Genomic DNA, 15,319 nt, shown 5'->3' on the forward strand with positions numbered 1-15,319 from the left:
TCCAAAGACGAGAGGCAAACAGAGGTGATGACGCAACTGTGCAATAATGGATGTCACTTTTAGAGCAGTTTTAAGCCATACAAATGGCCACAAGATGGGACAAGTGTATTTGATAAGAGCTCGGCATGTGAGTTTGAATGGAAAAAAAACCCTTTACAATAAGGTGCACAAAATTACAGTACAGTAGTTAACGAGGAACAAACCTACCTAACCCTAACCCTAACCACTACTCATTACTTCCTCATTAATTCTTCATTAGTTCCACAGTAACTACTGCATTTTTGTGTACCTTACTGTAGAGTGAGACCGAAAAAACATACATGACAGCAAGAAGGAAGTGGAAGAATGTGCAGTGTTGCGAGCAGAAGGAGAAGAAGCGTGCATTGTAGGGAGTTTAATGTTTAACGCATGCACACGCACGTTTGCACGCACATGCGTGTACACACATGCACACACATAGTTCAGTTCAAAATGTGAAAATTGCAAATAGTTCATGGTGTTATATTTGTAAATAAACTGTTATTTTGATGTAAAACAAGCCTTTTTTGTGTTGTTTACGTTGTGGTATAGTTGTTTAGATATTTGGGCTGGTTTTCTCCCTTTTTTAGTCGGGAACTGATATTTTCCTGAAACTTATCTACAGTATGTTCTACTGCTGTTTACTAAAGAATGAATAAAGGTAGAAACACTTATCCAAAAGCTTAGTTTTTAAGGACAAAAAAGCCAAACGCGTATTAAATATCCAATTTTCAAAAGAGATTGCAATAGTTGTTCTGGAAAAATTCAGTACACTGAAGTTATGAGGCCTTTTGTTTTTGTTTTTTTTGCATTTCACACAGCAGTTATTATCCTGCATCGTTCATCTTCAACATCAAACACTCTTCAGGTATCAAGCAATCACGTTTGTTACGTTAAAGGCACCCACATATTGGGGTGATTTGATCAAAACGGTGTGCTCGGGAACTCTTAGAGGTGAGGCTTTTGGCATGACTGCAGAATCTAAGACAAGATACCTCATTAAATATAATCAGACTGCAGATAAAGTATTTTCCAGAGCCAAGAGCACATGAACCCAATCCTACTTGTTAAACCCTTAAAAATGCATATTTGCATATGCATAGTAGGACGTGCAGTTGAGCCCAAGAAACTGTCTTCACTTATCATTCCATTTCATCTGCTGGATATTTGAAGAAGGACAAAGTCATTCTTTCTTTAAGTGAGTCACACTGTGTGTGAAGGGAGACAATGCCTGGCCAATCCCCGATCAAAGCTAATGAGTACTTTCAGGCCAAATCTCAGGACCGTCAAGTCAAAGCATTTATCAAGTCTTAAGCCAGACTCAAGTCAAACCTACAGCACCAACTAAAATAGTGAAAATTTCCCTCCTACTTATTCCTCCGCATGCACGACACATTATTGCACATAAAATACACGCAAGACATCATTGTTCTTCCACAGCGCACCATAAATAACTCAATAACCATCTCTGCCACTGTCTCAGGCTTGATAGGTGACTGGCTTGTCTAATGGATGAACAATCACTTACACAGCGCCTCTGTAAAGGACGGAGCCCTAATAAAAATTGTATGACATGAATAATGAGCCGATTCTGGACTATTGGCTGGGTAGATTCCATCGTGACCCAAGAAGAGTCAGAACAAAGGCAGTGCCAGGTCTTTTTCCACAGGTCATGTTTTGCTGTTATTGGTGATCAGTTTTGGGTGGAGGACGGCCAGTGCTTCTGACATCCATATTAGCGCTCATAATTGATTAATTATTTATAATTGATTTATTATCTTTGAGACGTGTGAGCCGCCACTTTCCACGGCAGCTATTTGCCGACAAAAACAAGAACCCCGTTTCAGTCCCGACCCCTGCTTTTTAGGAGAGAGCTTGATCATTACATTCATTTAAACCAGCCGCTACCCTGGGAAGTAAATTGGGATGTAATTTGCTGTGATGGGATGAAAATGCTTGGTTGGGGTCCATTAGGGATGAAAAGAAGGAGAGGGAAAAAAGGATCTGAAAGTGTAACAGAAACTGCCAAAGGAAGCCGTGCAACAGTCTGTCAGCGTCATACGTTGTGCTGCCAAGACAAGTCTGTGTTTTCACTCATTAGACCACACTGGCACTTCAATCCAAACACTCTGTGATGAATCAACCAGCATGGAACATGAGCTCTTAATTCAAGCTGACAAAGGAAACGTGACAGTAACTGAGAAGTCATTTAGAAGAACGGTAACAGATTGTCTTGTCTTTGGGATAGGTTCATTTTGGGAGCAAATGAGGTCAGTCAAATATGAGATTGTCACACTCTAAGTTCTTGACATATTGACTTAAACTCAGCAGAATTGACTGGTAATGATAATAATGAAAACGACGGTAATCCCTTGCCACTTTTTTGCAGCTTCACTCTATCACGGTGTTTCAAAAAATTATGAAGACATTAACTCATTCAATCCCAGCCGTTTTTCAAAAGACAACCCCTTCGGTAGAGGCCATTTTAGATGAGTTTGACTGATTTTCAAGACCCACAGAATATTGTGTTCTATGGCTATATAAACATGGAACCTACCAAAGAAAGATTGGACTACTGTCATCAGAAAAAACAACGTGTTTCTACCTTTTTCCGTTCTTTAGTAATCAGCAGTAGAACATAGGTAAGTTTCAGGAAAATATCCGTTCCTGACTAGAAAAGGGAGAAAACCAGCTTTTTGTGAAAAGATACATTTCAAGCGTAACTTTCACTTTGACACAAATGTTTTTTTCTTTTGTGACTGCTGAAATATCAAAATAACACAAATATAACACCATGAACTATTTACAATTTTCACATTTGGAACTGAACTGTGCGCGTGCACGCGTGTGCATGCGTTCAAATTTCCCTACACTGCGCAACCTACTGCAAGCTACACTCCTCCACGCTCTCTCACTTCCTCCTTCCTTTCATGTGTGCTTTGTCCTAACGTGATGCCTGCTCTTATCAAATGCACTTCTGCCACCTTGTGGCCGTTTTTGTGGCTTAAAAGTGCTCTGAAGTGTTAATGCATTAGTGAAGAGTGACATCATCACCTCTTTTTGCCTCTCGCACAAAACAAAACAAAAACGAGTGTTCGGGATTATAAAAATGTATAAATACATTTATGGCATTGAATGAATGAAGAAATCATCGCTATTCTGTGGTTGACTACAGCCCATTATTAGTAACATGCACATTTAAGCAAAGTTTTGCCTATATTAAACATTTGCAAGTATAACAATGACAAAATGAACTACAATACAAATGGAAGCCTTTCAGAAGACGCATTCAGAAGACGCTTTCAGAAGACACATTCAAAGACGTTGTGGTGAAATGTAGTGTTCTACACTGGTCACTAGGTGTCAGCAATGTTACACTGACGAGACAATAGCCACCGCAGGAAGTACTGTACAGAACAGGATTTAAAAGCAGAACAAGGAACCATCCCAATGCTAGTGTGTGAGTCTATATTATGTCTTATTTTCTCTTATTATGTCTACTATATTGGGTACAATGAGTGTGACTATAGGGGTGTTATTTCATGTCTAGAGAGCTCCAATAATGTAACAGGTAATGTAAACATGGTTTTCTATGTTCTAACTACAAAAAAATTCTATTTATAAATAAGTCATCTTATTTTGCAGAAATTCACTTATCACGGTCAGGTACAGAACCAATTAACCACAATAAACGAGGGATTATTGCATTGAATTAAGTATATCACAAGCAAGTACATTATACTCATATATTCATATTATTGAAGTAATGGTTAATATGATCAATTAGTACAGAGATCCCCATTCGCGAATCGACAAATTATTGCATTCATTTTCATTAAATTATTTAATGAACTAATTAGTTAATTAGTTTATTTTTATTGATAAGAAAAGCCGCCCCTGTGCATTTAGTCTCCATAATGAAGCCGTTATTGGATAGGGAACCCATCTTGTTTACGCTAGTTTGGTGATCATTTCTAAATATGTTGTCATGAATTCCATACGGTCAGCATAGTACGTACTGTGGCAAGCCAGGGTTGCACAGGGCCCTGACTCACACATCACAAACCAACAGGTTATCAACCCAATCGCCTACCTCACTCACATGTGGGACACACAATGTAACTTTACCGCACAGATGAAATAAACGCATACGCCCTAATGTACATGCAAAAAAATACTAGCATTTATTACCCGCAAGGCATGCTGGGAAGCCCATGTGTGCCCTGTTCATGGTTCCTGTTTTGTCCGCTCTATTTTCTTTGCTGACTAAAAATGTGCAAAACAAGCAGTCTGACGTTAAATATAAACTTAAGAAAAAGTCAAACAGGGGTTAAAGGCAGAAAGCTCAGAGTCAGCATTCGGGTGACAATGAGGAGGTGGGCAGCGGTCGCACAGACACTAGCAGACACATTGAGAGAGCTGTCACCTCTCCATCACCCTCTCCCTTTAAGCAAAGCGCACCACCTCACAATGACCCCTGCAGCCGGAGTTCAGGCTGCTCAGCTGCACGAGCACCAGCCGACAACAAATCCACTTTATTCCTCCTCCCACGCAGCAAGTGACCCCTTAAACAAGCACCAGTCGCAGCAGCAGGCTGGTGTCAAAGCACAAAATAAAAAATACAACTTGAGAAATCTTGCAAGTGATTGCTGTGGAAGTTTGTTTACAGTACCTGGCAGACTTCATAGAGAAGTTTATAATGCTCCTCGGGCTTCCGGAGGGTACAGAGGCTGCATCCCATGGTGGAGGAGGTCACACCAAGCAGGCTCCCCCTGCGGCTGCTCAGGCAGTAAGAGTCAAGGAGCAGATCTCTTCCTCTCTCTGGAATGATTCCCTCTGTTTGTCTTTGGCCGACAACACTGGACTCCCCCAGCTTGTGTCTGTGCCTCAACCCTCAGTCTAAAACACACTCCCCCCTCCTCACCTCACATGCTCCCTCTCTCCAAGCCCTCTGCTGAACTACTGGTGGCCACCAGAGCCCGAGCAGTGCTTTATACACCCCCTCATGTTTATTAAACAGCCACTCATTGATTATTCATGAGAGGGGGCTAACTCATGGATTGTATTAGCATGGGGATAATATCCTATCATTCAAGCGCATTACGTCCTAATTAATGTATAACATAAGGAGTTTATGTATATCATGACTTGACTATGAAGCTCTTTCAGCAGCGCCTGAAGGTACTTAAATCTAACCCCCCCTGCATGTGTTAAACAAGAAAGAGCAAATTAAGACCAGTTTTGTCAGATTGTATTTAATGATGCAGTTTGCAGTTATCGTATTTCGCTACATGCATCATTTCCAGTACATACAGTGTGTCACAAAGTGAGCACGCCCCTCACATTTCTGCAAATATGTTATTATATCTACAACACTACAGAAACGACGCTTGGAGAGAGAGAGAACTTCCACGCAATGTTGAAGAGACGTGTCAGCCAAGACAGTCCCTAAACATCCAGAGCCTTGAGGAACTCAGGGTGAAACTCGTCGAGCTTTGCCATCGACTTCTGCAATAAACATCTTTGTTTCTCTGGACCTCATTATATTTGTAGGACATACTTTTGGGATTGGAACTCATTAGATTGTGTACCTATTATGGTCCAGATGGCAGAAAACAGGTTCCTCTTTGAATTATTTCGTTCTCCCTCCATGCCTACAGGGAAAAGTCATATTCACTATAGTAGCGGTTTGATACTGACCCAAACTCTGTTGATTCTGGTATACTAATCCATCAAAAAGTGAACAATTCATTCCCTGTGTGTTTTTCTACAAACAAATGCAATCCAGCCCTGTGTGTGGACAACTCGTCTGGCTGCATAAGCCAGACCTGGCATCAGTCCCGCGGTTCATTCTGTTGTTGCCAACCAGAGATAAATGTCCAGTTGAGACAGTCACAGCAAATGTTATTTGAGTTTGACTTTATAGGAATTTGGGATGTGACACAAGGTGAAGGAGTGGTAATATCCCTGCAGTATTTCTGGTTATTATTTGTTCAGCACTCCATGCTGTGATCCTGCCAGTTCCTGACATAGGATAGATTGTTTCAATTTACCACATACCTAGATTCCATGGGTAATAGTTGGAGGGAGCTTGTGTAATAGGTCTGGCTGCGAGTGATATAGGCTAGTGATACCTACCAACACATCCATCTCAAAGACAACTGCATGAATAGTCAGACTTACAGGCTCTAGTTACATTTAAATGTTTTAGAGTTATTCAGTTACAGAAATCTCGTGCACACTACTTTGTGCTTTCAATTTCACAGTTTTGCTCCATTGTGGTTTTTCACAAATATATGAAAGAAATCATGCTGTTTCGTGGTTGAATATGGCTTATTATTAGTCAAAAATACGCAGATTTAAGCAAATGTTACATACATTTTGCTTAAATTAAGCATTTCCAAGCATGAAAATGACTAAATGAACTAAAATACAGATAGAAGGCATTCACAAAACACATTCAACACATTCTTCTACACTGGTCACTAGGTGTCAGTAGTGTTACTGTAATGTTTTGTGAGACACACAAGGATCTGACTTGATCTCAGGAACAGCAGCCTTTTATTGCGGGTTTGAATTATCTCACAACAGACACAATAATCTCTAATAAATCTGAAACTCAACTCTAAACGCCCGACGTCACTTACTGTCCACCTTTCTTTCAGGTTCGCCAGGGAACACACACAAGCAGGAGTCTTACTTATGTATTAAATGGCTTATTTACTCTTATTATGCCAACTATATTGTGTATTACAAGTGTAAAGGTGACCATAGGGGTGTTATTTCATGTCTAGAGGGCTCTCATGATGTCAAAAACCGTATTTAGAAGGTTTTTTATGCTCCAACTACAAAAATATTGCATTTATAAATAAGGAATCCTACTTTTCAGAAATTCACTTATCACGGTTGGGTCTGGAACCAGTTAACTGCGATAAACAAGGGATTGCTGTAGTTCATTCACTCTCATTTTCTCAGATGTGGCCGTACGGGATTTCGATCTTTGGTCAAACTACTACCTCTGCTATATTCCAGCAAGTGTTTACGTGTATGACATGCATTGAAAGCAATCTTTCAGTTTGTGCTCATTATGTCGGTGGTTGACTGTCATGTGATTGCTGTCACTTCAATTTATTGTCATCCAGTGGATCGTTTGGAACGTTTGAGGTGCCTATTAAAAAAGCCTATTTTTGACACGCGGATCGCTCCCCCCTGCTCCTCCAAACCCTGCGACATCATTATTCCTACTAACCGGACGATAAAATATAGAGAAATATCATACGTGGAGGCACGTGCAGTACCACTGCACCCTGAAGGGGTCAGGCATGAGTGAGCTGGTGTGTGCTTGTCACTGACGTTCTTCCACAGAGGAAGAATTTTTTTTTTTTTTTTTTTACAGCAGCAGCTCTAACTCGAATTCTAGACATTTTTTATGCTCCGCTGAATGAATCAATGAATTTGACTGCCAAGATGAAGGATTTTGTACCCAGGCTCACCAGGAGGTGATCAGACTTTTGCAACAAAGTATTAAAACTTTTCCTGGAGAAGGAACAGCTCCATGTACTTCATATACAGATAAAAAGTAAGAAGAACAGAACAGAAATGTTTTCTAGTTCATATAAAATTAAATGAATATGACGAAGAAGTCTCTTAAAACAATTTGGTCACAAAAACAATGACCTGGATGAATGAGTCTCATTTTTGTTTCTCACAGCAACTATAGTGTGTTCCAGGACCACCACAAAAAGTGCATAATCTCAATTTCTGATGAAAAAAACCTCATCTGTGAAGCACAAACACATAAACAGGTAAACATTTTGGGCTTTTTAAACTACATGCTGGACATTTTACCTGAATTATTACCGACTTAGGGTGAATGTAATGGAAGTAATGTAATAAGGGCGCTGTATGTGCATTTATGACGACAAATATTTTTATGTTGCACTTGTAAATTGCAGCATGGGACGTGTACTGGAGTTTTGTAATCATCTTTTGGTTGCAGCGCTGCTTTGTCTTCACAAGAGAGCTCTGTCGTCTCAAGGGAGTGGGCCTTGTAATTGTTTTGTTGTGTTTTTTTATCATTCATTTTGTCTGATTTAAATACAGACACTTGGGGAATCTGCTCATGATTCCTATTTATCATCAGTTTTTTTTCAATTACAAAAAGCTGCCATCGAAAACTCGTCTTTTTCCCCACAGCCAGCCGAGTACTGGACAACAACAACAAAAACCTCACAATAATACACAAAAAGGTTGCCGAGAGCAAACTAAAAGGTATCCGACTGTGTGAATTTAGCAATCATTCTTAATTACTGCAGGATCCAGTTGGGTGCAGGGCTAAAACTTTCATCCAGCGGAGCATGAAAAGCAATTCTATGCTCACATTAGCTGTACTGTTGCACCCGCGGCTGGGATCAGCGGAGAGATGTAGTTGGCGCTCTCGTCCGACTAATCTTTCTTTCACACTGAGATTATCCCATTCCGAGCGGAGACAACGCTCTGATATGAACAAGTGCGCTAAGGGTTTTACGCTACTACTGCAGAAAAATGTGCATATTAAAGAATAATCTGCAGCAATAGACTGTGGAGAAAGAGAGTCAAGGAAGGGCCTCTTCAAATACAAACAGCAGGTGAATAATCTTCACATGGTCCTTCATTGTGTTCTGAGATTTCATTTGGACGCTGCGTTCTGTTTATTTCATTTGCTGACTTTTCTGGTGACAAAGCCTCTCTGGTCCATGCTGTGTAGTTTGATCAGCAGGTTAAACTCGACACACAGACATGCACTCTGCTCCCCCACTGCAGCTTTTATTCATTACTGGTCTAGACATGGACTCAGTATCATAGAGGGTTCTGTTTCACACCCCATGGTGTGTTGCAACACAGCAAAAACATTTCAGGATTTACACTTCATGCAGTTATTTTTTTTGGAACATTTGATCTATGGCTGGCTGGATCATTCATATTCATATTCAATGTCCCACAGGGCCTGATTGGACAGTCATGGGCTACGTATGATGCCCAATTCAGTCTGACTCACGGAACGCAAAAGTCATCACACAGCAGCTTAATACTCAAAGGGTATACCTGACAAATATACAAACTAGTACCAATACAAGTTTAAAATACTAAATCAACTATTTTAATGTTTTCCCAGAATGCATGTCTTCTGAGCAAATCTTTTCATTGGAGGACAAGTGGCACAGAAAATGAATGGATGGCTCCGCAATGCCGCCTCTGTCCACCAAGATGAGTCGAGAGCCCAGAGGGAATCTGACATCATTGGACCAATGAATGCTTTGCTTGGGCACAATGCATTATGGAAAAACATTTTTTCACTTTAAGCTCATATTGATACTGAGTAACAACCTGCGATTTTCAATAGGTTGACAAGCTCGTCGTGAGTGCACTGATAGCTCCTGATTGGCTCCTGCCAAAGACAGAGCTACCGTTTCCTCACTGACCCGTGAGCGTCACAGTATTTCAACAATTAGTAGTAGTTCTGAAGCAAAGTAGATGTCATACGATTAGAACGTAGCAGCACCGCTGCATAAACTGCAGGGTTCAAAGTTGAACAAAAAAGTAGCGGCTTATACACCGGAAATTACTGTAATTAAAAAAAAAAAACGCAATAGAGTGAGGGCGCGATGTTCAAACCGTAATCTAGCGAGGGATGACAGCAGATTAAAGTTCCTAATTGACACCCATACCAATTCCAAACAATGCCAGCTAAGCATGGCGTTGTGCACCATTTTGCCTCAAATTAAATGAAGATTTACTCAAGGTGAATGCAGAAGAGTCACACGTACTCTTTGTCCTCAAACTAGAAGACGAATTCCATCTGTGGAATTTACACAGCCTGACCTCAATATTTCAGTCAGCCTTGTGGAAAATCCAATAGCTTTGCATTGCTGAAGTGAGACCTTCCTGATCACAGCAGAGATAACACGTGGGACTTGGCGAAAAAGTCAGCAGAAGGTGACAAAGATGGCTGAGAGTGATAAAAAAAGGAATTAGGTCGAGTTAGTCGCACCTCAGACACTGTCCAGACAGCAGAAGGAGGGAGGCTGGATGATTGGGCCGGACGATAACGTGATGGCGACCCATTGAAAATCCATGAAAGAATGCGTCTTTTGTTATGACCAGTCACTTTTATACCCACTATGTTTGTCATATCAGTCATCTTCACAACTCAAATATTCAAGGAGAAGGAATCCGGCAAATTTGACTTAATACAGATCCTCCAATCCATCTTTTCTGGGTGGAGGAAAAGGAGGATTAAAAGCCTGATTCTGGTTATATTTTAGCCCCCCTCTGTTTGGCCGCGCCTTAAGGCTCCATAATAGCCTTCTAATCTGCAGAGGATATGAGAGGAAAGGGTATTTACAATGCTACAGCTTTAATAGAAATGCCAGGTGAGAGAATTGGTCACGGAATACTGTAAGAAAGTCATGGAATACTGCTGTGTGGAGCCGACAGAGTCGGGAAATAAACTAAACATGCAAAGTAGTTGAAGAAGCCAGACCCTCGCAACTATACCACTGGGGTATGAGCGTGCAAGGAAACGTGTAGGTGTGTGTGTGTGTGTGTGTGTGTATTCATCTCTGAAACACTGAGCTGTGCATAATTCATCAGACAGCTGTCGGCTTTGTAGTCATAGTTGTACTACGAGCCAAATGTTGTGCCAGCAGGGACTGCGGCCAGTCGCAATGACAGCCACTGAAACAACTTAATTGGATGCCAAAACAAATGATCATGACAGGGCCATTATTTTAGTGTAATTATTGAACTTTCTTTGGGTGTTTAACAAGCCTGATTAGCCCTTTCAAACACCAACTGTGAAAGGAACTGTATTGCCATTAACAATTCATTGGGTAGCCAATGAAAAGAAAAGCACCATATTGTACGTGACTCGTCTGCAAGTGCAGCACCATTAAAGAGCACACTCCTGAGACGCTGCAGACATAGAGAAAAGTAGAGTGCCGTAATTAAATAACTGGTCTAAGGATAAAATAGAATGAAAAGCAATGTGTTATGCATGTTGCACCTGGAGACTGCAGTATGTGCATTCCCAATGACTGCTGATCCTCCTGGTTCTAAGTGGAATCCCCGATGTCAGCGCATGTAAGCAACACGACTGCCAAACGCAGTCAAGGTGCAGTAAATGAAATGTACACTGAAAAGTTATAGTTTCAGTTTAAGTTTATACCACTTAGCGTCCACTCGTGTCTCCTTCTCAATCACATTTGGTGACCCTAGACGTGAGTAATATGTCGAGCGACAGCGCAGCCGTACAGGCTAACGCCTGTGCTATCTATGCCCGACGTATGGCAACACAGCACACGCCTGTGGTTTCGACTGTCAGGAATAAAACAAGACAAAGCAAAGTATTTCCACTTAGTGGACCTCCACGTTCTCTCATATCGTAAGAACGGTAATTTTAGTGGTTTTGAAACCGTGACTGAAACCGTGGCTAGTTTGTTACGTGCAATACACAGGGACGTGAATGCATTATTCACTCACTCCTCAGTCACACACTGGTGGTGGTAGTCTACATTTGGATCCACAGCTACCCTGGGGTAGCCTGACAAAAACGTGGCTGCCAATTTGTGCCTCCCCGACCACCACCAAACATTCATACACCAGTGTGGGCAGCGCTGGAGGCAAGTGTCTTGCCCAGGGACACAACCACAGTGACTGGGTGGAGGGACCGAGGATCTGGACAACCTGCTCTACCTCCTGAGCCACTGCTGCCCCCATTTTACGCATTTAACGCATACGTTTGACACAAATTACACAAATTTACACATATTACACTAATTCACGTTATCATCCATTAAACAAAGCAAAAACCTTGCTGCTTTATTTGGGTAGCTTGGCATACCCTTGACCTCCATTGGATTGGTTTTAGCATCTTTAATGCCCAAAATGTATCAAAGTGGCACTGCATCCTTCAATTTTTCTGGATGCGACCCTCAGTGGAAAAAGACACCCCTCCCTTATAGTAAACCAGAGAGGCAGTCCTCTGCCAAGCGCCACATTCCCCCCCATATTGTGATTCATAATAATCCTACATTTTTTGGATCAGTTTTTGATATTTTGTAGAACCTGTTGGCAACTTGTCCTGTATTTTTTATCCAAGTGTTCTGACCATTTTTTGTGACCATTTTTTATGCACAAATGGCTAAAATGGTCCTATCTCGCAATGTTAAAGAATCTTTTAAAAAATTCCTGTATCCAGACGGTGATCCGGATCACCCCCAAAATTTAACCAGTTCTTCCGTATCCCATTGGCGACAATTCCCGAAAATGTCATCCAAATCCATTCAGAGCTTTTTAACTTATTTTGAACACAGACAAACAGATACAGTAAACGCTGGCAAAAGATAAGCGCCGAGCTGCGCTTGGGCTTGGCGGAGGTAATAACGTAAATTAGTTGGACAAAACTGCGCCATGCTTGTTGACAGGTGGATCCACTGGAATGTTCACAAGCATTATACCGCACACGTAATGAGGACTTTATCACCAGAGAGGCCCCACTGTTGTGTGGCTAACGTCGTGGGGAGATCCACCACTTCTCCAAAGAGCAGTAGATCAGGTTTGCGAGAGGAAACAAACCCCAAAAACCCACCACTGCTCTCAGAGGATAGGATCCTGGCTGAGTAAATGAGCCAATCTGTAATCCAAGTGAAAGGCCTTGCAGACGAGGGTAAATGTGTTGGCTCTAATGGAGAGAGACAAGCTCAGTAATTCTTCTTGTCCCTGCATTCGTGGGCTGAGAGCTTCACCACGAGATGTTTTCATTCAGCTGTGAATAGGCTAATAGCTGATGGGGCGAGTTAAACGTCTGACTAACCTTTGCTACTATAAAACACTAGTCACTTCTAAATGATTGGGAAGTGAAATGAAACGCTATTTACAGCCTATTATCCAAATGCCACGACATTCCTGCGGGATGCAACTCACGGTTGTCAACACAATTATGATCAGTTCATATTTAATCCACTGTCCTGTCCTGCCTCTGAGGCACCCCGTGGTGCTCTGAAGTCCCCGTCACCATTTACCATCACCTGTGGCCACTCAAGCATGTTGGCGGTAAAAACAACAGTATGGCAACACAATAGCAGAAGTCAAAGGGTTTACAGCAGGAGCAGCCATGAAAACGGGATGTTGCGGGGCATTTGGAGAAAAGGTAAAGTAATCAACTGGTTTGAATGAAAAGTGCTACCGACTGAGTTATGGCCCACGGTCTATATTTTCCCTTCCATCTCATTACATTACAGCACTACCGCCAAATGAGGAGTTCCGAGCGAGTGAGGTCACTGAGAGGTGGTTAATATCACTCAAACGTCTCAATACCCATAGTCAGGTTTAACGGCTCAAAGTCGGCTGTGATGGATGAAGCCAACCTCTGTTCAGGAATTATGATTTTGACACTCGTGCACATCTTTAGTCTGCCACAGGAATTTCATGAAAGCGCAGGAAACGCTAACGGACGTCTTGACCAGTCGGTAAATCTCCTTATTATGTGACCCTGGGCCCATTAGTCAGGCCAAGCAGTGACCTCAGAGGTCTAATGGGCAGCAAAAGCAGATTTTCAGCCTCCCTGTTGTTTTTTTGCTGAGCCAGTGAGCACCTTGAAAGAGAAATGCTGCTTGAGTGGATATCAGATGATTCTAACAGTGATCGGAGGTTATATTTCATATGAACGGTGTAATATGTACATCACAGTCACTTCTCACCCAAGATAGTTTTTTGGTTTAAATTGAAAAGTTGTACAATTTGTGGTGGCCTCGTAACTGCGCTCGCGTTCCCGCTACTTAAAAGCGAAAGACAGGAAGTGTTTCTTACGTCATGCATTCGCTCGTTAATCAAATACAAGCGGTCACAGAAGGCGAAGTATTCGAGATCCAGACGAGCAAGGCTCCTCCATCAACCCGCGTCGTGCGCGTTGCCGCCACCGTGAAAGGCGAGGTGTGGAAGCGTGCAGAACAACCTTCGACTAGCGATGGTGCCAGGAAGACAGGGCCTCGCCTTTCCGATGAAACACGTAAACCAGGGGTGTCTAAAGTGCGGCGGGGGGCCATTTGCGAACTGCGGATAATTTTTTTATAGAAACAAAACAAAACAAAACAAAAGAAAACAGCAACAATGGAAACAAATACAGTAATAAGACACATTGTAATAAAAAAAGGCTGAAACGGTGATACTATGGTAACTAATAATAACCAACCATTTTGTCTTTACATACAGTCATCTCCCGTTTATCGTGGTTAACTGGTTCCGGACCCAACCGTGAGTGAGTGAATTTTTATGAAGTAGATTTTCTTGTTTATAAATTGAATATTTTTGTGGTTAAAGCATAATAAATCCTATTTACGATGGTTTTTAACATGATTAGAGCCCTCTAGACATGAAATAACACCCCTATAGTCACCTTTATACTCATATTACTTGTATTACCCAAAATTACCCAAAAGAGAGACAAAAAGAAGCGAGTAAAAACACCTTAACTATGTTTAGAATTACAAGCAAACCTGGTTCTTGGTTTGTTCATTTCAAATTGTTCATCATTTCGTCAAAATGAAGTCATTTCGATATTTTATCGCAGGCAGCACCTCTCAAAGTTCTCCAATCGCACGTTGGCGATTGATAACTTTTTAAAATTGGCACAATTGAACAGCGCATAACATTCGATTATGCTGTGTTTATTCTAAGGCTCACATTAACATGACTCAGCCAGTGAGTTCGTGAGTAGCACCCTCTTCTGGTGAATATAAGTAATAGCAACTGAGCTTCACAATAAATATTGGCAATACAGCAGGCTTATCAATTACTTTACACAAAGAATTGTAAGATAATCCACTTCATTTCACAAATGAAGAGTAGCAATAGACTAAGAATAAAATATAAACACACCTCCTCTTTTATCCAGTTTACTGAAGATTAACAAACATTTGCCTTTTAGATCTCGCTGTGTAAAACAGAGCTCCACCCCCGTGGAATTGCGGCTCGCGTATGCGTGATTCACTTGCATTTTCAATGCGTAGAGCTCCACATCATGCTCTCAGTGTGCCGCGGAAGCTGACTGTACACTGTCGGCTTGGGACTGCCTTTGGGCGGGGCGGGCCTGTCAACAGCACCAGCCGCTGCTCAGTGAGAACATAAAATGCAGACCAATACGTGCTTTCACTTTGGACTCCCCAAATACCAGAAAACTCACCAACAACGTCAGAAAAAAAATCACTAGATTTGAGGCTAGTCGCATTTGAGGAAATAACAATGGTCGGGGGTCCAGACTTGA

The 15,319-nt window shown here is 41.6% G+C and overlaps 1 protein-coding gene across 3 annotated transcripts in view; it reads right to left on the minus strand.

Annotated features, from left to right (window-relative positions):
- Positions 1-15,319, minus strand: part of pdzrn3b (PDZ domain containing RING finger 3b) — a 99,582-nt gene that overhangs the window by 16,789 nt on the left and 67,474 nt on the right. Inside the window, exon 1 of one of the 3 annotated variants that reach the window (XM_054784220.1) lies at positions 4,691-4,992. The exons of the other annotated variants lie outside the window; for them this stretch is intronic. Coding sequence (XP_054640195.1) covers positions 4,691-4,759 — 69 coding nt within the window. The 5' untranslated portion in view covers positions 4,760-4,992. Of the gene's footprint in view, positions 1-4,690; positions 4,993-15,319 lie in introns of those variants that run through there. 3 annotated transcript variants of the gene reach the window in all.

This window comes from Dunckerocampus dactyliophorus, chromosome 8, assembly GCF_027744805.1.
Source record: "Dunckerocampus dactyliophorus isolate RoL2022-P2 chromosome 8, RoL_Ddac_1.1, whole genome shotgun sequence".
Taxonomy (NCBI): domain Eukaryota; kingdom Metazoa; phylum Chordata; class Actinopteri; order Syngnathiformes; family Syngnathidae; genus Dunckerocampus; species Dunckerocampus dactyliophorus.